General features: G+C 33.8%; 1 protein-coding gene across 3 annotated transcripts in view; it reads left to right on the top strand.

Annotated features, from left to right (window-relative positions):
• LOC140450377 (puratrophin-1-like) overlaps positions 1–22973 on the top strand; it is a 1292549-nt gene that overhangs the window by 1180674 nt on the left and 88902 nt on the right. For all 3 annotated transcript variants that reach the window (XM_072543974.1, XM_072543973.1, XM_072543975.1), the window contains 2 exons: positions 2147–2388; positions 15014–15269. In XM_072543974.1, coding sequence (XP_072400075.1) covers positions 2147–2388; positions 15014–15269 — 498 coding nt within the window. The remainder of the gene's footprint in view (positions 1–2146; positions 2389–15013; positions 15270–22973) is intronic.

The following is a 22973-nucleotide window of genomic DNA, read 5'->3' as shown; positions in this document are numbered from 1 at the left end:
GCGGTTCTCAAAGAATTAGCTTGTAAGTACTTTTTTAAATTATCTTTATTATAACTATTATGAAACACACATATATATCTAACCTAGCCAATGTAAATTTAAAATAAACTATCTTTAAATTGATGTTCTTATAAAACTACTTAAATTCTATAGACAATGTTAAATTTAAACAAACTATCTTCAAAATTTAAATTGTTATGACACTAACTAAATTATATTAACAAAATTTTGTACCTTTCTTTCACTGAATGCCTAAATGAACTGTTTTCCACTATATAGATTCTAATCACCACTGAATGTCTTCGTACTTCAGTTATCCTTGTTTTTGTGAAATTACTTTTTCCAATTATCAGCTTCTACCAATTTAAGATATAGTTTTCTTCACCAGCATTTATACACCACCAGCAAACACCATTTATATTTATTCTTCTTTTCAATATACCAATATCCAATTATTATAAGTTGATTTATACTAATCTCCAATCATAATATAATTTTAATTCCTTCCAATGTCCATCCAATATTCTTCTAATATACTTTTATAATCTTCAATAATTATTTGTGTATAATTATAAATGTGCATTAAATATATGCATAATTTTTAATCTTCATTTAACTCACTATATTAAACAATTGGACTATCTCCAACTAACTTTCATATTTCTTATTAAACTGCTTGACTGACTTACTAAAACTGTGAACAATTGACTTCACTAACTAATCTACTAACTTTCATAATAAACTGCTTGACTTCTGACTAAAAACTGCCATCTTGAATCCAAATCACGGGTATTTATATCCTTTTGGATATTCCAGAACCATCTGGTAAGAGATCATGTTCCAATTTGTTCTATTTCTTCGATATCGATGTTCTCGAAAAAAATATCTGTTCTATCCACCGACATAATCATTATTCCAGAATGTTCGACTGTAAACAATGGTCACACTCTGCACTCTGGAGAATTCGTTAATGTTCCATTGATAATTTTGTTGACATTTAGGCTTTTCAGATCAGAATAAACATTCAAATTAGTAACTAACACTCTAATTTAATAAAATACACATTTCAAACAATATATTATTATAACCCCACTTTGTACTCGTATTATGATTAATTTCTATCTGTCAAATTCGAGAGTATTTTTGGTTGCCTAGGCACATGGCTCACTTACATATATTTACAACATTAAAATACAACTTTTTACACTTATTATATGCTAATTTATTAAAAATGCCCTCACATAAATATATTTTTATTAAATTCTCTAGTATATAACTTATTTAAAATAATCAAATACTTTTTTATATCTAATATTATGTAGTATATAACTTATAAATTATTTTCTATAAACCCCAATCGTCACAATATATATATATATATATATATATATATATATATATATATATATATATATATATATATATATATAGCGCCTAGGAGTATTATTTCATTTCTTTTTGGTATGTCTTTATATACTTTCCTTCAAGTTGGTCTGTCCATTGATGTGTTAGCTTTTAAAATTAATAAGTTTAGTAAAATGACACCGCATTGCATATGATTTTTTTATTACTCCTCCTGATCTCTGCCATCCTTTTGGTGAGGTTTTTTTGGGGCAAAGTTTTTTCTTTAAGCTCATCGTTTTGATTTTTTATTTGGTTTATACCTGAAGTGACGTAAAAACTTGTTGTAAAAAGTTTTGTTGCTGTAAAAAATCGTGAAACTCACCTCAAACTGCTCGATATTGTGAACTAAGTGTTTTCATTATGCGCTCAGTTTTTTATGTCCCAAGCCAAGTTTTTCGTCAATACTCACAACATACACATATTTTGAAAATGTCAAACAAAAATGTTATAATAATTCCGGTAAATAGTTTTCACTCCTACATAAATCACTCATTTAATGAACCATTACTATGTTCTTGTCAATTTTTTTAAACCTTGCCATAGACACAAGTTTATTTAAGAATTCAGTACCACCAGATACTTCTATAAAATTTTATTCTTTACATTTATTTGATCGATGTCCATAATATACAAACCCAAAAAGATTTTGAAAAGCGTAGGAGGAAAACCATCCTGTATAAAACATGTTTATTTACTAATTAAAAACTCATCAAGCTTTAAATTGGGTATTATTTTCTTTCAGGTCATTCTTTTATCCGATGAAGCATCTCTAACAACGTACATAACAAAAGATCAAGCGCCGGCTAGTTGCGGTGGTACCTGCACGCACGATCAGCTTGAATGGGTGGAATTCTTCAAACAACTGGAGTCGTTCCTAATAGAGTGTAAAACCGCTGGAAAAACTCTGTTTACTACTCTGTCATTGTTGAGAAACGAGGAAGTTCCTAATCAAGTCACGCGTAGGTTCCTAAACCATCAGTGCAGGTAACTATTCTTTATTTATAAATTTGTATTAGAGTATGCACTTATATTTTGAACTGTTCTAAACTCGTTAAAATGACAGCTCGGTGTTGCCGCTGTTAGAAGTTCTCCCTAATAATAATGACATGCAATTATATAGTGTAGTAAATCCGTTATAATAAATGATACAAAAAATGTTATTAACAAAAATTTTAGATAGTTTTTGCAACGAGGGCATACATTTTAAAATTATTATTTAAAATATTAGAGGTTTGATAATGTCGTGTGAGATAAAAGTTCCACATATTTTACATTGAGTTTGAAATCCGCTTTACTTTTTAAGTTAAATAACGAACGCCGAATGACAAAGTATTTATTACAAATATATTTTACAAATCACTGTTAAGATCCAGCTAAAAGGTAGTGTATGGATAGAACGGTAAAATATTTGGCGATTCAACAGAGGTACCAAGCTTATCACCTACACTTGAGTTACACATTTTAATAAACTTAAGAATAATTGTATACACCTTATACATATTCATCATCATCAACTAGCCTCTAACGTCCACTGCTGAACATAGGCCTCTCGCATGCTTTTCCACTTAGTCCGATTTTGCGCCATCTGAATCCAATTTGTAGTCACTCTTTTTATGTCATCTGTCCATCTCGTTGGGGGTCGACCTCTATTTCTGTTAGCTTGTATTCGGGGTCTCCATTCCAAAATTCTTTTTGTCCACCGGTCATCAACTGATCTTGCCTCATGACCTGCCCAGTTCCACTTTAGTGTTATTATCCTTTCAATAACGTCTGCTTCTCCTGATCTTTTACGTATAGTAGCATTGGGTATTCTATCACTTAGAGAAATCCTTAACATTATTCTCTCCATTGCCCTTTTCACAACTTATAGTTTACTCACTGTTGTTTTTGTGAGTGTTAGGGTTTTTGCGTCGTAGGTCATCACTGGCAAAATACACTGATAAAATACTATTCCTTTCAGACGCATTGGAATCTTATACCTAAAAATATCCTTCATATTTCCAAATGCAGCTCAAGCGAGATTTATTCTTCTTTTCAGCTCGATTGTTTGGTTGTCTTGACTTATTCTGATCTCATGGCCCAAGTATTTATAGGAGTCAACTGGCTCAATATATTTGTCTTCTACCGAGATATTTTTTTTGTGGGCTAAATTTGTCATAAATTGTGTTTTTGAAAAATTTATTTTAAGACAACTGTTTTTGTAGCAGTATGGAGTTCTTGGAGCATTATCTGTGCCTGGTCAAAGCTGTCTGCAATAAGAACGATATCATCTGCAAATTTAAGGTTATTTAAAAATTTTCCATCTACATTGATGCCCTTTTCGTTAAAATATATTGTTTTACAAGCGTATTCTAGCAAAGTTGTAAATAATTTAGGAGACATGTTGTCTCCTTACCGAACGTCTCTTTCAATACGAAAGGTCCCAGTACTTTCATTAAGTCTTACACAGGCTATATCATGCTGATAGATGTATCTGATGAGGGATATGTATCGGTGATCTATTCTACATTGTGTTAGAGCTTGGAGCATTTCACTTTGATTGACCGTATTAAATGCTTTTTTAAAGTCGACAAAGACAAGTATCAGGGGTCTATTATATTCAATGGTTTTTTCAATCAACGACTTAATGGTTTGCAAATGATCATTTGTTCCGTATCCAGCTCTAAATCCTGCTTGCTCGCAAGGTTGATAGAAGTCTAGTTTTGATGTCAACCTATTAGTTATTATCTTTATAAACAACTTATACACGTGAGATAACAAGCTAATAGGTCTACAGTTCTTTAGCTCTGTTATATCTCCCTTTTTGTGCATAACTTCTATAACAGCTTTATTCCACTGAGATGGTGTAACCTCTTTTGAAATGCATAAGTTATATAATTGTGTCAATGCTTTCAATACTGTCTTTCCTCCCGCTTTAACTGCCTCAATAACGATTTGGTCATCACCAGCTGCTTTACTGTTTTTCATTCGATTTAATGACTTTGAGACTTCTTCGATTGTTATTTCTGGGATATCCTCTGAACCCACATTCTGGACTTTTCTTAACTTGGTGCCGTCTTTCTTACCCCTTTCTCTATATAATTCTGTGTAAAATTCTTTAACTACTTTAATTATCTTATCTTTATCTGTTACCACGTTTCCATTTCGATCTGCGAGCTTAACAATATTCTTCTTACTTAGAGCTTGACATCTCTTCAGCACCTTTAAACTTTTATTTTCTTCGACAACCGTTGTACTCTTTTTTGTGTTATATTGTCGTACGGACGTACGACACTGCTTTACTAATATTTATTCACTGCTTTATTAATATCTATATTAAGTTGTTGTAGTACGCGTGTGTTCGTATCGTTTTTGTTCTTAAGTATTCAGAATTTCCTCTTCGAAGGACATGGTGTGGTCCTATTGGGTGTGTTTTTGTTATCATTTTGTATCTATTTAAATATACATATATATTTATATTATACATTTTGTATACATATTGAATGATATCAAATGAAGTAAATTGAAAGGAGGGACTACACCAATTTAATAAAAGTGTTGAGGGAAGCTTGTATGTCCATATTTCAGTCTGCATATAGTCACAATATTATTTCTTACCGGCTTTCTGTATTATTTATTTTATCTTTCAATTAATATGTAGTATATTATAAAATAGTAAAAATAAGATGTTAATACTTCTTTCCAAATGTCTCTGGTGCTAAAACTTCTGTATGTTTAACATTTTTTCGCACTCTTATTGGTGTTGGTGAAGCTAGAATAAAAAACATAGCCAAAAAAATGCATTTTGGGTTTACTGTTGAAGAGAAAAGAGGAGGTGACATTACCAAAAATAAGAACTATCTGAAGAAGGAAAGTGTTAGAGAGTATATAAAAAAGCTCAGAGGAACTTAATCACATTACAGCAGAAGGAAGTCTAAAAGAATGTATCTGAGTAGTGAGTGATTATTAGTAAACTAAGTAAAATGTATAATGATGGGTGTAAAGAGGATTTAAAGTTAAGTGCAGCATGTTTAGGAGAATTTTTATAAACGAGTTAACCATAGGTTTCAAGTCACCTGCCAAAAAAAATAACAAAAAAAAACAAAAAAAAAAATAGAAAATAAAAGTTAAAAAAAAATAACAAAAAAAAAGTTAAAAAAAACATACACTGCTCACACTTAACTTTTACACTACTAATACTTTAAGCATTGTTATTGTGAAGAAGGATGAGTTTTCTTTAAATTTCTGTAAAGTTTTTTTCTTTTTTTTTGTTTATTTTTTTTTAATTATTATAGTTAAAGAAAAAATCCTCTGGCTAATTGGTCTTTACTAAAGCCATCTAATTAATTAAAAAAAAGTCACCTGCCTCCGATACTTGCAGCACGTGCTGCCTTCTAAAAGAACAAATTAATAGTGCACCAGCATGGTCTGTAGAAAAGGCGCAGCTAATGGTTGAAAAGCGGATTCATTCCAGAAAAGCAAAGGCGTTTTATGAGTACATGAAAATGGTTGTTCCTCATTCGGTTAGCCTTTGCTTTAATCTTCAACAAATTCAGCCACTACCGAAAAGTTCAATTCAAGAAGCTTACCCGAAACAAATTGGATTTTATAACTTTTGTATTACTGATCTAAAAACTCAAAACCCCATGTTCTATACTTGGACAGAGAGCAGGCAGGAAAAGGCAGTGTGGAAATATCAACGGCTTTATTTAACTATTTGGCAGAAGTGATTTTCAGGGCAGTTCTGTACAAGGTTGTTTAGCGATGATTGTGTTTCTCAAAATAAAAATAATATTGTCCTGAGAACACTGATTCATTTTTTGGAAACACACAAAATATCAATCCAAAAATTTTTATTGTATTTCCCTGTACACGGACATAGTGTTTTAACCGCCGACCGTGTTTTTGAAAGAGCAGAAAAGTAGTTGCGAAAAAAAAAAAATTTAATTCAAAGAGGAATACCATGACATCTACAGTGGTATAGGCAAAATAAAAGCACTAGGAGAAAATTGGCCACTACTTGATACTAAGACGCTAAATGAATACTATAAGGACATCCAATCAATTAGTGAATTGAAGAAAATTACCCTACCGGACACAAGAAGAAACTGAACACCTCCGAAAAAAGGGAAAAGAAAAGTCTTACAAAAAGATTGTGTTGGTAAGAGGCTTAAAAAACTACAAGTATGAAGGAAAAGAGTCTTTTGTATCTTTGAGAAAGAAAGGGAAAATAATCTAAGACAAGTGAGATTGGAAGAACTACTACTTCATCATGTGTTAACTAAACAAAAGACCAAAGATGTTGACAAACTTTTGAAAAAAAATCTTTGAAGAGGACTGGTCTACTTCTGATCCACGCCTTGGTTGGTACATGAGTTTGATTTTTGATGACCCCACTACAGCAGCTGCTGGCGAGGAGCAGGAAAAATGTGTAACTGTCAGTTAGGCAGGGCCTATATTACTATTTTATAAAAATAACAGTTTATTCAGGAATCTATTGTTATTTACTTTATTGCTTTATTAGTATATTTACCTGTAATTCAGCTTCTGTGCACAACATTTTACATGCAAAACGACTTATTTCCACTGAGTTCGTGCAAAAGGTCTTATTGCCAAAACTAAATCAATTTTTTAAACTATTTTTTAGCTACCCTAACTAAAATAAGTATTTTAATCGCATGTTTGGAACCAATACTATTGCATAATATTGATTAGAACTCATTATCCTTTTTCAAAGCAAAGCTACAAAGTTTTTCGCCCTCCCTGAAAAATTACTTATTTGTGACTTAAGCTTGTTTGCATTTTACCTCCTCATGTATACATAAACGCCTGATAAGAAAGATATTAAAGTTATTATGGATACAAAGAAATACAAACGAATAAGAAAAGAAATGGATAGTCAATACATTATGGAAGATAAACAATGTGCATCACTTCAACTTATTATGCAAAAATTATTGAAATAAGATCAGTATTGTAAAAATACGTATGACTAAATATTACTAAGCGTTGAAATAAAAACGGCCTTTGAAGAGGAACATACTTTCACGATTCACCTTAATTGAATTATTCTGCAAGTACCATCAGTTATTATGTCATAGGAAAAACGATTTCAAAACGAGTCAATCTCGTTCATATCCGAGATATAGATAATGAAAACGTTAAATTAACGTTAATTTCAAGTTAAGGAGTTCCCTAATTAACTATCCAAGATTAGCTGCTTTCAAAGACAATCCTTGATAGTTATGTAGGTACCTAGTTGTCGTAAATCCAGTACAGTTACGTTATGCTGAAAGACCTACTGTGAACACACCTTCTAAATTGGCTGCTTAAAACACAACCATTATGTTTAAAGTATATTATGAAAGTTTATATGGGGATAGTGTATACAGTATCTAACGCCTTCAAATGATTTTTATTTGTGTTATCGTGAGATTAAAGCACATGTAAATATACTTACGGTACAGATAAATACTCTTGAATTCTATTTTTTGTCATGTCATTTTTTTTTCTAATACAAGCTATGAATCATTGTACATTCTGTCAGAATTCCTTGAAATGTATACCGATATATTAAAACAAACTAATGGTACGGGATGTGCATTCTATATACCACCAACAAACGTTCAAGAAACATTCAAACTAAATAACAATACTTCCATTTTTTCTACAAAAGCGATTGGTAATATTAAAGCCTGCGATTGTATCGAAAAAAAAAGTTAACAAATTATACTTTTAGTGATCCCTTCATTATCATTCAGCCTTCATTTATCTCCTCCACTGCTGGACATACGCCTCACTTAAACTCCTCCATTATTTACTATTTTGTGGTCTTTGTTGCTAATTTTTGGTTATACGCCTGATGTCGTCAGCTCAACGTGTAGGTGGTCTTCCTCTACTACGTTTGTCTGCCCTTGGCCTCCAATTTGTAATTTTTCTCGTCCATCGTGAGTCATTTATTCTCGCTACATAACCTACCCACTACCCAGTTCCATTTCAGTTCCGCTAAGCGTTCCACAACATCAGCAATACTCGACCTTCTTCGCAGCTCTTCGTTTCTTATTCGGTCTTGCAACGTCACTTCCAGCATATACCGTTTCATTCGTCTCTGTACCACTCTCAATTTCGAAGCCGTAGTCTTGGTTAGAGTCATAGTTTCCGCCCCATAGGTCATGACCTATATAAAATATAAAATTAAAAACAAACCATCGTGTGGTTTTGATGAAATATCAGGTATAGTAATTAAGAAAATTGCGTCTCATATTTTGACACCACTTGCTCACATTATAAATGCTTCTTTTAATGCTGGTGTTTTTCCCAGTTTGCTGAAAACTTCTATAATTTCACCGGTATTAAAACAAGGTGATCCTGAATTAATGTCAAATTTTCGACCATTGTCTGTTCCATCTGTGATATCTAAGATTATTGAATATGCAATGCTAAAACAACTTTTATTATTTTTAGATATCAACCAAATTATCACAAAGCATCAACATGGATTTCGAAATAAATTTTTTTACTTCCACAGCCATTAACAGTTTCTATGAGGAAGTCTTAATCTCTATTGAAAACAGTGAAAATCCAACTGCCATTTTTTGTGACTTCAGTCGTGCTTTTGATTGTGTGCAACACGATGTACTCCTCGATAGATTGTACAGATATGGTGTTAGGGGAGTTGCCCATAGTTGGTTTGGTTCCTATCTGAAAGACCGGCATCAAATAGTTAGAGTGAAAAATAACTTCAAGATTTTAATGTCTGATCCGATTGTTAATAAAAATGGGGTACCACAAGGCTCCATATTGGGCCCGATATTATTTATTTTGTATATTAATGAACTACCAAGTGTAATGTCTGATGCATTTGTATCAGTTTATGCTGATGACTCAACAATGCTATATCGCGATAAAGACATAAATTTTTTACAAGATAAAATAACAAACTCACTGAAGACCTTCTCTGATTGGTCCAGTAATCAGTCGCTCCTGTTTAATGTTCACAAAACTAAATTTTTATCATTTACATCTCGTTCAAATTCTACTAAATCAAATTTAAGTATTTCCATCAATGGTGAGGGTATTTTGAGTTGTAGTGATGTGAAGTTTTTAGGAGTGACTTTCGACTCTCATTTATCTTTTAAGACTCATTGTTGGAATGTATGTAAAAAACTCAATTCTAAATGTTATCAATTGAGAAATTTGGGTAGAATACTTAGTCTGCAACACCTTCGTCTTTTTTATTTTGCTGAGGTACAATCGACAGTGAGTTACGGTATAACTGTCTGGGGTGGCTCTTCTAGTATAAAGGACGTTTTTAAGGCCCAAAAGCGTATTGTCAGATGTATTGCAGGTGTTCCGTATGGTTGGTCTTGTAAAAACCTATTTAGAGATTTAAATATATTAACAGTGTATGGAATTTACATTTTGGAATTATTGATACTAATTCATAACAATAAAAGAACTTTTTTATGTAACAGTGATATTCACTCACACAACACAAGAAATAAGAGACAGTTTGTAGTACCCTATCGACATTTAGAAATAATTAGGAAGTCATCTACTGTCTCTGGTTTACTACTGTATAATCAACTTCCTCAAAAATTTAAAAACATTCATTCAACTACAGCTTTTAAAAACCAAGTCAAAGAGTACCTAGTGACCATGTGTCCTTATACATTAGGTGAATATTACCAGAGTGTATCTGTGAATGCCCAAGCTGCAACATAACCAAATTTAATATTATTTTAATTATATTATGATGTCCATATTGTACGTTTTATATGTATTTTAATGTTTTAAATATTTTTAGTGTATTGTTTTCATTTTTTTGTAATGACTTTATAGTGATTTATATTATACTTTGTAATTATTTAAAATTTATATTTATAAATTTAGTTTTGACTTGCTGTAAACCTTGTTGTAACTTACAGTCAAATAAACTATCTATCTATCTATGACCGGTAATACGCATTGGTCAAATACTTTTCTTTTGAGTCTAATTGGTATGTTAACCCTAAGTGTGCCTCGCAGTTTTTCCAACGGCTGCCCAACGCTAAAGTAATTCGTCTTTGGATTTTGCATGTTTGGTTATTCCTGCTGATTCTTATTTTATGAACCAAATACGTATATTACCCAAATACACGTATAGTGACTCCTTATCTGTTCTTAAATGCATCGCTAACCCAATTAATATGATGGCTACTGATATAAATCCTTTTATTAGAGAAGTAAAAGTAAGAATTAATAAACTAAAAAAAGTCAATACAAATTAAAATTCACTTGGGTAAAAGTAAAGAAGAGATTCCTTAGTCAAAGAAAGCATTAAAACTGGACAGCATATCAAGAACAATTTAGGTGCTCAGGAATATTTAATGATATCTAAGAGAAACTTTCAGGGAAAATGGGAATTGCATTAGGAAAACTATTGCTCTAATAACCTTACACGATACACACTGTTACATCCTTAAATTAATGTAATTGCTATGTGGTGCTCTTTTAGTAGTCGTCTTGTTTTTTTTTTATCGATATAGTAGTTATCCCCTCGCCTTTCATTTAACACACCACACCATCCAATCGGACCAATATCAACGGAGATATGATATAGTGCCCTTTTGCTAATGCTGCTATCTCTGAGTTTTTCTATGAAAACCGTATTTCCTTTCCAACGAACCCTCTTACATCATGTTCCTACAAGTGCTCCGCCCTTCGGCTGCACTTGTCACACCCGATGGCACATCAAAGGATTCTGCTTTTTTCCACTGTCCGCAAAATTTTTTCAGATCGAACCGCCCCAATACCTGCTCAATACCTGCAAATCGTTTCATTAATCTAAGGTTACACACATATAAGTATTTCGACAGTTTTGTGGCACCAAGATTATGATTTTACAAGAAATGATATGTATTTGATATGTTATGAGATGGGGCTCAGTTATAACTCACGAGTTCTCAATTGTTGATTTGGATGAGTTTTGTGCTCTACTTGCTTCGTCCACCTTGCGAATCAGTCCACAAAGCCTTCCGACTGGAACGGGAGAAATCAATATGTTGTACGGTAGACTTCCATTTATTAATTATAGTTGACTCCAGTAACTTTAGTTAGCTGTCTCCAATATCGAGGTCTTTTGATTTCAAAAATACGTCTTATAGTTTTTAACTTTCCTCCGTCCAGCCTGGTATATACTCCTTTCGCAAATCTCGGGAGATATGTTTTTGGTGATTAAGATAACCATTTCTAGAATACGGTGATAATTGTTGGCCTTTGGGTCAATAAAGCGAATGCAGGTGTCCAGCTCTTTGGTGTATTCGGGCCCAGTTTGCTTTGTTAAAACTCCAACGGGGTCTTGGACTGGATTCAACGATAGGAATTTGTATGCCTATTTCGATGATGATGCGATTATGCCTAGGTCGATGTTGGCTGTGAGGGAAACTAGGGAGTACGTTTCGGTAGCTTGTGAGTATTGTAGCCTTTGCTGCATCTTCTGGAATAGAAGGTGGTTTTACCTTTTACACTATGGATAACGTGGATATTGTTCTCTTTGGCCCACTCTAGGACTGTTTCCCATTTTCATCATTGTTTTCATATACCCATTTGTTATGACTGCCAAAATCCCCAATATAAACTGTAGATTGGTTGTACAGAATTTTCATTAAATTTATTGGCCAGTTAGTTACTGGTGGTTTATAGACATTCTTGATGGCTATACCATTCACTTCTGTAGATATTATGGACATATTATTTTTACAGCTCCAGTCCGTCATCTTGGTATTTTGTATACTGTTATGCACATAAGTGGCAGTGTCGTAAACATTTCTGTAAATAGCTCCAATCATGCTATATCCCTGAATTTTAACCTTTCTAAGAAGCTCGGTTTCTGGTGGTGCGTAAGTTTCTTGAATGGCTATGACGTCAACGTTATTTTGGATTAGTAGTTTTGAAAAAAAAATCGCTCTATGTTTACGTTTGAAAATGGCGTTGATAAATATCGTTGTAGTTTTCTATACTCCGATATGGAGATTACTTTTCTTAATTTTAGCACCTTTTGGTTCTAATAAAGTTTGGAATTATGCGGAGGTCTTTTCCATCTTGATTCAGCTTGTTCAAATTGTTCAATAATTTACCGTATTGTATCCTATCAAAAACCTTCTCGTCACTTTGCAGTGCAGATACACTTTTTTCTTTATAAGTTTTGTGCAAAAAGCCTCTTTTGCCTGAAGGCTTTAATAAATCCAAGTTAAGAGGTACTGTATCAGTTTCACACTTTCTTTGGTTACTATGGTAAAACTCTTTCAGCCAAAACCATCCATTCAATACCACCCATCCACCATTCAATCCATTCATTTTCTGGATGAATGATATAGGTGGATGGTTTAGATGGTGTATCAGAAATAAAAAAAAAACACAGTTAATGTACAATACCCCAAAAGAACGTAAATACAATGATCCGTCACAAGTTGGACGGCGTCACAACAGCGCTGCACTTGTAATTTTTACGATGGGTTTTTGCTGTAAACCTTGTTTACGCAGAAAATTCAGTTGTTTTCCGGTTTTCTGTTTACAAAACTTTGCCTCATACTTTAGTGAAAAATCGGAATAACTCTATAATTGGCTGAATGGATGTTAAATGGATATTAGTGGATTGATGGTTAGACGGATGGATAGCATGTATAAAAACCGACAAAGCATCCAACTTGCCTGTCCAATCGATGCATATGGTGTTCTAGAATATTTTTAATACGTGACTCATTAAGCTAATGAGCCTAAATTCGTCGCATTTGCGGGAGTGTGCTTTCTTTGGTACAGGTATGAATTCTAATTTAAGCCATTTCTTTGGTACTACGCCACTTTCATAGATGTTATTAAAAATATGTGTAAGCCGTTTTATATTAGTATAATTAAGTAGTTTATAACATCTATTTTTATTTCATCCTGGCCACAATCTTTCTTGTTTTTTGCACACTTAATCGCATATTTAAAGTCTTTGTTCAAGATTAGAGATCCTTCCATTTCCCGCTTAGGCATCTCTTACAATTCCAGTCTGTTATCCGCGAATGATTTTTCTATAAATTCCTCCATTTTTTCATGGACGTGTATGAACTGATCACTTTATAACCACCATAAAATTATTTGACTATCCGAGATATAGCAATTGGTCACACCGGCATCCTTTGGTAAACGTTAGAAGTTCGACTGCGGAGCTCGAAAAGTAAAGACGTGCTTTGGAAAAGCAAAGATTTTCAACGCTTAGAGGCAAAAGCATAAATTCGAATGTGATTAAACCGAGAGGATTTGATTTTATCGAAAGTGATAAGGCAAACGGGTTATCTCATAAATTCGGATGTGATTAAACCGATCGTCTCATCTGGGATGACACTGTGGGATGTAGAATTTTAGAATCTACATCTGGCAGCAACTGCCCCAGAGCGAGTGAGGTGTGAAACTCAAGAGTATCCATTTCTTGTTTTGACCTAGAGAATGAGCAACCGCGAAAGATACCTGCGAGGAACTGTCAACGGGTCAGGCAACTGCAAAAAACAGTGTCATCAAAGTTAGGGACTCCTATCGCAGTAAAACTACTGCATTGCTTTAAAATTTTACTGATATATTTATATCAGGTCCAGGTCATAGGGTGTCTCACGGTGGGTAGCCTATTAGACGTATCTGCCAATCTTAATGGATTTCTGATCTGAAAATTCCGCTGCACAGGTTTTCGAAGGTGAACTTGATGATATTTAGACCATGCACTATTTTCGTTTATACCGTAATTAGTCTCCAACTTGTCAGTTAGGTTGGGTATATATATATATATATATATATATATATATATATATATATATATATATATAGTTGTCAGTTAGGTTGGGTATATATATATATATATATATATATATATATATATATATATATATATATATATATATATATTTTGTTGTAGGAGGCTTCTTTAATTTTTTTTATGGAGATTAAATGTATCATTTATTATAAATATCCATTTTCTTTGTAGTCCCATTGTTGTATTTTCTATTCTTTGCCATGCATCTTCTTCTCTATATCTTGGTATATTTTTTCATCAGATCCTTGGCAAAAATTCTTTCATGCAAATGTCACATGCGAAATAAAAATATTGATATGGTGCATCTGGTAACCAAATTTATCTCTCAAAAGATCTCTTGATTTAATGCTCTGAAAATAAAACATATTAGTGGAAAATAACATCTATTTTAACCAATTAAAACAAAGAGGTGTATTGTGTAACAAAATCTGAGAAAATCCCATAATTTTGGGTGCATTTATTTATTTTAATATTACTAAATATTTCACTAATTGTTCTTAGCCATAGTTTTTACGAAATTTTGATAACGATTGATAAATAAAGATAAGATAAAGCGCATCAACAATTGATAGTCATAGATATTATTAACGAATTATATTACTTCGTAATGTAGTGTTCGTTCTCAGTTTTGCATATTTTTAGTGTTGTAACATTAGCGTGTAACAATATTTTTAATTCACCAATGAGTAACAGGTAATAAGCAATCATTTTCACTGTTTTACTTTTATTGAACATTAAACACTGTGATATTTTAGGTCATGAGTACGATCCATTTCACATGAATCATTTGTTTATTTACAGACAAATAACAAAAGCGCTGGATTTTGAGAACGTTCAGAAACTACAAAAAGATGGAAAACACACGCTGACCAGTCTGGAGGAAAGAAGTCAGTGGCTTGCTAGCAGCAAGGATGTTCAGAGGGGTAAACAGAGCGCCAGTGACACTTTCCATGCGGTTGAGAAGGTGACGAGAAGGCTGGAACAGTTGAAACATGAGCGGATGGAGAAAATGAAAGAGTTGGCCAAATTTAGAACGTTACAGGAAGAAGCTGAGGAGGTAAGTTGATTTTATATTCTTTTATTTCAGTCTATTGTAGACACATTATATTGTTTGTAAAAACTGGTTAAATATAAGTAAAGACTTTTTGGAAATATATACTATAGTTGTACAATTACTTTTCTTCTAAAGATGTTTTAGCAAAACGGGGCAAGATGGCCATATTCTCTGGACATTATAATAGTATTATGTCTTTTGTTTTATGCTTTACTATTTAATATGAATTACCACCAATTTCATCAATATCTTTTTTTTTGCAAGATTGAAAATACTTGATTTGATATTTCCAGCTTGGAAATCGTTTTCAGATATTTGTAGAATATTGCAAACTATCTATTTTTATGTTCTTTCTTTCGTTTTATAGCCTTTAGATTTTTAATTGTGCGATCTATTGTGATATTTGACTGTTTGTATTTATATCTGTGCCTTTTATTAGCACTGAATGTTTTTCATTGTCCTACCAGATAAAGTTTATGTGAACAGTATTTTAACTTTTCTTTGGAAATAAAGGTTTAGCACAGACTCTGTCCCCACTTTTACTTAAGAAATGTTGCCGTCTATTACTTTTATTCATTTCCTTATTTGTATATGTAAATATTTGCATATACCATTATCTTTTACCAACCTTTGCGTTGTCTTCATAGATAACTTCTTCTTTCTTCTTGTATGTAGGCTTTAAAGCCTGGTTCTTCTTCAATATTAGACTCCTAAATTGTTTAAATTATCGCACCAACTTTTTCTTGGTCTGCCAATACTTCCTAGTCCATTTGGTGACTTATCTCGTGCTATCTATCTATCTATCTAATTAGCCTTCTTCGGTCCATCTTTGGACATAGGCCTCCCCAATCCTTTTCCATTTATCTCTGTCTGTCGCTATAGTTATCCACCTAGAGCCCACGTGCTTCTTGATATCATCTGCCCATCTCATTTGGGGCCTTCCTCTGCTTCGTTTATATTCCCACGGTCTCCAGCTTATAAGAATTTTGTTCCATTGGTCTTCTTTTTGTCTTATATTGTGTCCTGCAAATCTCCATTTCAATTTTGCAACTTCTTGTCTAATCTCGTGCTATTCGTACTATAATATCCTCTGCTATTCTACTAATGTGTTCGTTCCACTCCTGTTTCCGTTTTATCACCATCCATTTATGTCTCCGTGCTCTTCTTATTTTTTTGCTTCTCTCCCTATCCAACAGACTTTTCCCTGATATTCGTCGATGTATTTTCATCTCTGTTGTTTCTAGTAGTCGTCTCGTTTTAGATGTGTAAGGTCTTGTCTCCGCCGTGTATGTTAATATAGGTCTAATTGCTTCTTTATAGATTCTTGTTTTTGTGTCTTGTCTTAGGTGTTTGTATCTTTGTGCTTGTGTCTCTTAATGACACAATCTTCCAGATTGTGTCATCAAGAGATCCCGCCGCTTAACTACAGTCCGGAATTCGATTACGTAGAAGTATGAAATTGTAAACTTCTATTTCACTAGAAGAATATACAAATGCATTCTCTTATAGATAGTCTTGCATTGTGTAGTAGAAATTAACAAAGGGCTTTTTCATGGATCAATTAATGCACTTACAGTCAAATGTCTATGGAGGCTTTTGAGATCGTCACTCTAGTCTCCATGCTAGTGTGGGAAAGTCGAGACCAACTCGAGTGACTGGAGGAGCATAACACGATGATTACGAGGTTATGGGGGAGTGCACAATAACAAAGGAGCTAATAAAACTGTTTAAAGAGGATCAGTTACAAGATACTTTGCTCCAGAGCTGGCGTCTGTAGTGTTAAAAAGTACTTACTAATAATGGGATGGCATTGCTGTTCTTAACTAATCTTTGGGATGAGGACTCCATGGATCATTTTCTTCAGATCGTCACTTAAAGTTGATGGCTCTGCAAATCAATGGATTGCAGAACATGGAAGACCAGCTGCAAATCTCTGCATTGCAGAACGTTTATGCTATACTGCGAAGGTGCGCCATCTTGTTAAAAAAGCAACACATCCTAATTAAAATTTAATTAACGGTACTCTCTAATAATTTGTCGCAAAACGAATGACCCAACGATACGATCCCCATAAATTCCTGCCCATACGTTTAATTTCAATGGCTGTTGAGTATATGTTTCATGGAAGACTCCAGGATTTTCCTCAGCATAATAACAGCAACTATGTTAATTTACACTACTATTTAGAAAAAAAAAAACATCCATCCGAAAAACAAATATTAAATAGAAAGTTTGCTATTTATTTTCTGTCATAATCTCATAAAATTGTAGTCGCCAGACTGAAACATCTTAATTTATTTCCTGGGCCAAATGTATTTTGTAGGAATGAAATTTGTGATTTTTCACTACTCTTTGGACAGTATGTTATGCGACAAACCAGATTTTGACGTGACAACGTCTTAAATTAGGTTGTGGCTCGGAGTCATTCATGAAAAAGTGTAACGCCCGCTCACGTCTGTTACGATGAGTCACCGAACGAGAGAGAGGCCCGCCGGACCGGCGAATGCCTTGCGTCTCTCTCCCACTCAAACATGATCGGTCCGCTGCGCGCGCAGCACTAGAGAATTAGGCGCGTTGAATCGATGGGTGATTGTGTCTCTGTCTTTCTCGAGCGTTCTTGGCGTTCAAGACACATTACAGCAGAAACACTTCCTTTCATTTCATATTTCTCCTATCATCGTCCTATCCCCAACAAAATCACTCAAATAGAAATTAGTTAAGTTTAAGTTTACATGTACAATGTTTTAGTAAACAAAATATATTTCTATAGTTAAAATTTGTGCAATTCTTATTTTCATTCAATTCCTTGTTCCTATTGTGCAATTTAATAATATTCATATCAATAAATATTCTACCGAGAAAAAGACGTTGTCACGTAAAATCTTCGCCCGTAAAACCGACTTTACAGGCAACCGATTTTTTCAGCTATTTTTTTAGTACTTGAAGTAGCTTGGTACTTCTTCCGCTTCAGTCCTAACCCGTTTTTCACACTCTCCTTTTTTATCAGCTACTGACCCCGATTTATGCAATTTTCTAACTAGTTTTAATACGTATGAGTGATCAAATACTGTCTAATGATGTGCCACATGTCAATCATTTCTGGTACCGAAAAGGAGAGAATTGGCAAATGATATAATGTCTATATGTTTAAAAAATTGTCACTTCGGAATAAAAATCCACCTGATTCAACATTTTACAACAAAATCCAACGAATATTATTAGAGTGAACTCTTTTGAGTGCCCAACCGTGTATAAGAAACTTATAATTATGTCAAATTTAGACTTAGAATAGTATCGAAGCCTTCGAGCTGTACACTCTTCGTCGGCTGTTGAGTGTTCCGTGGATGGTTCACCTCATAAATGATGAAGTTTTGAGAAGGGATGGTGTATAAAGACAATTGTTGAATACGGTAAAACATCGTAATACATCTTACCTGGGACGTGTGTTGAGGGTACTCCGAAACTCGATACCAAAACTAATATTACAAGAAAAAAATTACAGAAAACGAGGACCTGTTAAGCGTGGATCCAACGGCGCGCGCGTGTATTGGCAATTCTGGGGTTGAGGGTTCAACTTTAAGGTTAGCGCGTGTAAATGTGGTCCAGCCATTCCCACGGCGCGATAACAAAGGAGCTAATAAAAAACTATTTAAAGAGGATTAGTTACAAGATACTTTGCTCCAGAGCTGGCGTCTGTAGTGTTAAAAAGTACTTACTAATAATGGGATGGCATTGCTGTTCTTTACTAACCTTTGGGTTGAGGACTCCATGGATCATTTTCTTCAGATCGTCACTTAAAGTTGATGGCTCTGCAAATCAATGGATTGCAGAACATGGAAGACCAGCTGCAAATCTCTGCATTGCAGAACATGTAAGATTCATTAAGATATCGCCTTACGTTTATGCTATACTGCGAAGGTGCGCCATCTTGTTAAAAAAACAACACATCCTAATTAAAATTTAATTAACGGCACTCTCTAATAATTTGTCGCAAAACGACTGACCCAACGATACGATCCCCATAAATTCCTGCCCATACGTTTAATTTCAATGGCTGTTGAGTATATGTTTCATGGAAGACTCCAGGATTTTCCTCAGCATAATAACAGCAACTATGTTAATTTACACTACTATTTAGAAGAAAATAGTGCACGCGGCGCATGGGGTATATACAACGTTAGAGTTCGTTGATTTTGTAAGGGATAGTCGCCGGACTGGACCAGATGCGCTTACTATATCTAGACAGGATGAGGAGGGTGTTCTGATCGTCTTACGACCACTTAAACCAACTGGTTATTTGAGAGCCGACGTGCAACTTAGCACATGAGAGCGAATCATCACAGTGTCTAAATATGGGTTTTAAATAAAAAGTAAATATAATATATCAAGAAATGTAGATAAAGCATATTGAATTTTCAATTAAATTTATTTTTAAACTACTTGCTCATTATATTTGATAAGTGATAGTATTTATTGTTTACAAAATATTAAAATTTGTTTTGCGTACACGTTATACAATCTTTAGGTCAATTTTAACGCATCGTTGATGTCTAAAATTTATAAAAGTTTCTATCAATACAGTGACAATTTACAATTGGTCAAAACTAAATATAAACATTTAGCAATATTAGAAAAACAATGCATTTTATGTTCGGTAATTTAACATATTTAGAATGGTTTGAAATATAAAAAGCCGCCAAATAATTTCCGGTCAACTGTAACATCAAAGAATGCAGCTTACTCAATCGCCTTTTTTGCTCCCATAAATCTTCCTGACATTTCAATGAGCTATGTCGATTCTGAAACGGAAAACGTTATTTTTAAATTTGTAATAGCACATTGTTACTGGGTGTATTTTAGTACACTAGTTTAGGTCAAATATAACAATCTGGTATTTGCTACCCACAGTTTTTTGTATACTCGTTTATCTGTGAACATTTAATAAGTCACTAATCTTATTAAAGGAACTGGTTAACTAATTACACAATTTGTACGCAAAATTTGGCATTGTTCATTAATATGGTCGCCTTATACGGTGATATATTCCTCTGTGACAACTTTATTTCGCTGTACCATTCTTTTAATGCCTTTCAGAGGCCAATATTCATTGGGAGCCAAACCTAATGCGCTGTACGTGGCCATGTACTTTTGCCATCGATCGTTTCGTTGGACTTTTGATACTTCTAGTGACAAAAGATTTCTACTTCACTTACGGCGTTCTTCGCAAATTCTTTCTTCAAACGTGCTAATAAAGCTATATAGTATTAAGGTACTATTACTAAGGTATTACGGTAGACTACCTAAAGATACTTTTCAATAACTGTTTGTTTGAAGGACAAATACCGCAAGAGTGGAACAAGGCAAATACAATTCTAATATATAAGAAAGGAAATAGATCAAAATTAGCTAACTATAGACCAATATCTCTCTTGTCACAAATCTATAAAACTTTCACTAAGGTGATCACAACTAGACTAAACAACAAATTTGATGCATACCAACCAGTTGAACAGGCAGGATTTAGAAAGGGGTACAGCACAACCGACCACCTTCACACCCTTAAAATATTGATAGAAAAGACCAATGAATACAACCTTCCAATATACCTAGCGTTTGTTGACTATGAAAAAGCGTTTGGCAGCATAAAACTATGGACAGTGGAAGAAGCGCTAGTTAATTGCCGAATAGATTCACGGTACAGAATGTTAATCCACAATATATATCAAAACGCCACTATGAGAATTCAGCTAGACAGAAATTTACAAACTCCATTAATTAGAATTCCTAGAGGTGTCAGACAAGGGGATACAATCTCACCCAAACTATTTACTCTGGCGTTGAAAGACATTTTTAAATCTATAGACTGGGACAATAAAGGGATTTGCATAAACGGGAAATATTTAAATCATCTAAGATTCGCCGATGATGTACTCCTGATAGCAACAACTATGGAACAACTACGAATAATGATTTCAGACTTAGAAAAAACATCTCTTAAGAAAGGACTAAAAATGAATCTAAAGAAAACTAAAATAATGACTAATACAGAAGACAGATCAGTAATTACCATAGGTGGAACAAACATAGAACACGTCCAAGAATATATTTACTTAGGACAAGCTATCAGAGCAGACATATGGTGCCCAGACGTGGACGTGTACCAAGAGCAACTTACATAGAATAAAGAAAACTCAAAGAGCTATTGAAAGCAAATGTTGGGAATATCGTTGAGAGATAAAAAGAGGAACGAGTGGATGAGATGCAAAACCGAAACAACAGACGCTGTCGAACATGCATTGGAATTAAAATGGAAATGGGCTGCGCATAACGAAAGATATCAGGATGGAAGATGGAATAAAGAAATTGGCCGCTGGAGACCATATACTGCAAAAAGGTCAAGAGGTCGACCGCAAATGAGATGGAAAGATGACATTGAGCAAAGCGCAGGTCCAATGTGGAAAAGACAAACAGAAGACAGAGACAAATGGAGACAAATGGAAGAGGCCTATATTCAACACATGAATAGATTTTGGGCTATAGATAGATAGATAGTATTAAGGTAAAGGACATAAATCACAATCAATTAATTCTATCTTGGACGACGGTTTTCGCATACTACAAGTTGCCATGCAACGTCAGGTCTGCGGAAAAGTAACTCAAATGATGCCGATACAAGGAATGCAGTTATATCTATGTGGACGCATTCTTGACACCAATGCTAGCACTACTCCAAGTATTCTTTCACGTGAAGATTGCTTCGACATTGCTTGTATTGGCATTATTCAAGTTTCGTTTCCGGAGACCTGACTATGCATAGCAAATTGTAGTAGGCGAAACCGGTCGTCCAACATAGAATAAATTGATTTTAATTATATTATTTATTTTTTTTACCTTAATTAAAATGGACGTACTCGTGCGACCCATTCATCATCTAGTATTCTATAATGATGGTTGTTCTTTTCAACTAAATACTTTTAGCAGCTCAGAATGCGGGGACTAAAAACTTAGTCAGTTTATGTTTTAATTTTAGATAACTTTGGATGGCTTTCAGTTCCCGCTGGCCATTAAGTTGCCCGCCGATTTACTTCATTAATAAAGTGGTGGAAGAAAACAAATGGCAATTAACAGTACAAAAAAATATAAAATTAAATATAAATTCTGAAATCCGTATCTATCTAAACAGTATAAATAATGATAGCAATAAACTTAACTTAAAACTTAAAAACTTACAGTTCTATTCTTGATAGTTCTTGTCACAAAACTTACTAGTACAAAAAAAAATCTTTAGCACAAAAGGTGGAGTTGGTGAAATTTAATACTGAGTGTGTTGGCAGTCAATCTTGGAATTTTGAATTTAAGGTGAAAATTTACGTAGCACAAAATACTGTGCTATGAGAGATTTGAGAAAAAAGGTATTGTTATCTGATGGAATACTAAACTATTATTATCTCTTACGAGGCAGCAGCTGTCCTTTACAAAAAGTATTAAGTGAGTTGAACAAATTGAGGACAATTTTCCATGTGGCAGAAGATCGAGGACCCTTTGCAATGGTGATCTCCAACGTCGGGTTATTCTGATGTGTCACATGAAGAAGATATGTGCTCTATGTGCTAAGATTTTGTGCCGTTTGTTACCAATTTTTGGTGATACGCCTGATGTCGTCAGCCCAAAGTGTAGATGGTCTTCCCCTACTACGTTTGTCTGCTC

Source organism: Diabrotica undecimpunctata, chromosome 9, assembly GCF_040954645.1.
Source record: "Diabrotica undecimpunctata isolate CICGRU chromosome 9, icDiaUnde3, whole genome shotgun sequence".
Lineage (NCBI taxonomy): Eukaryota > Metazoa > Arthropoda > Insecta > Coleoptera > Chrysomelidae > Diabrotica > Diabrotica undecimpunctata.
This window is presented reverse-complemented; position numbering and strand designations above follow the sequence as displayed.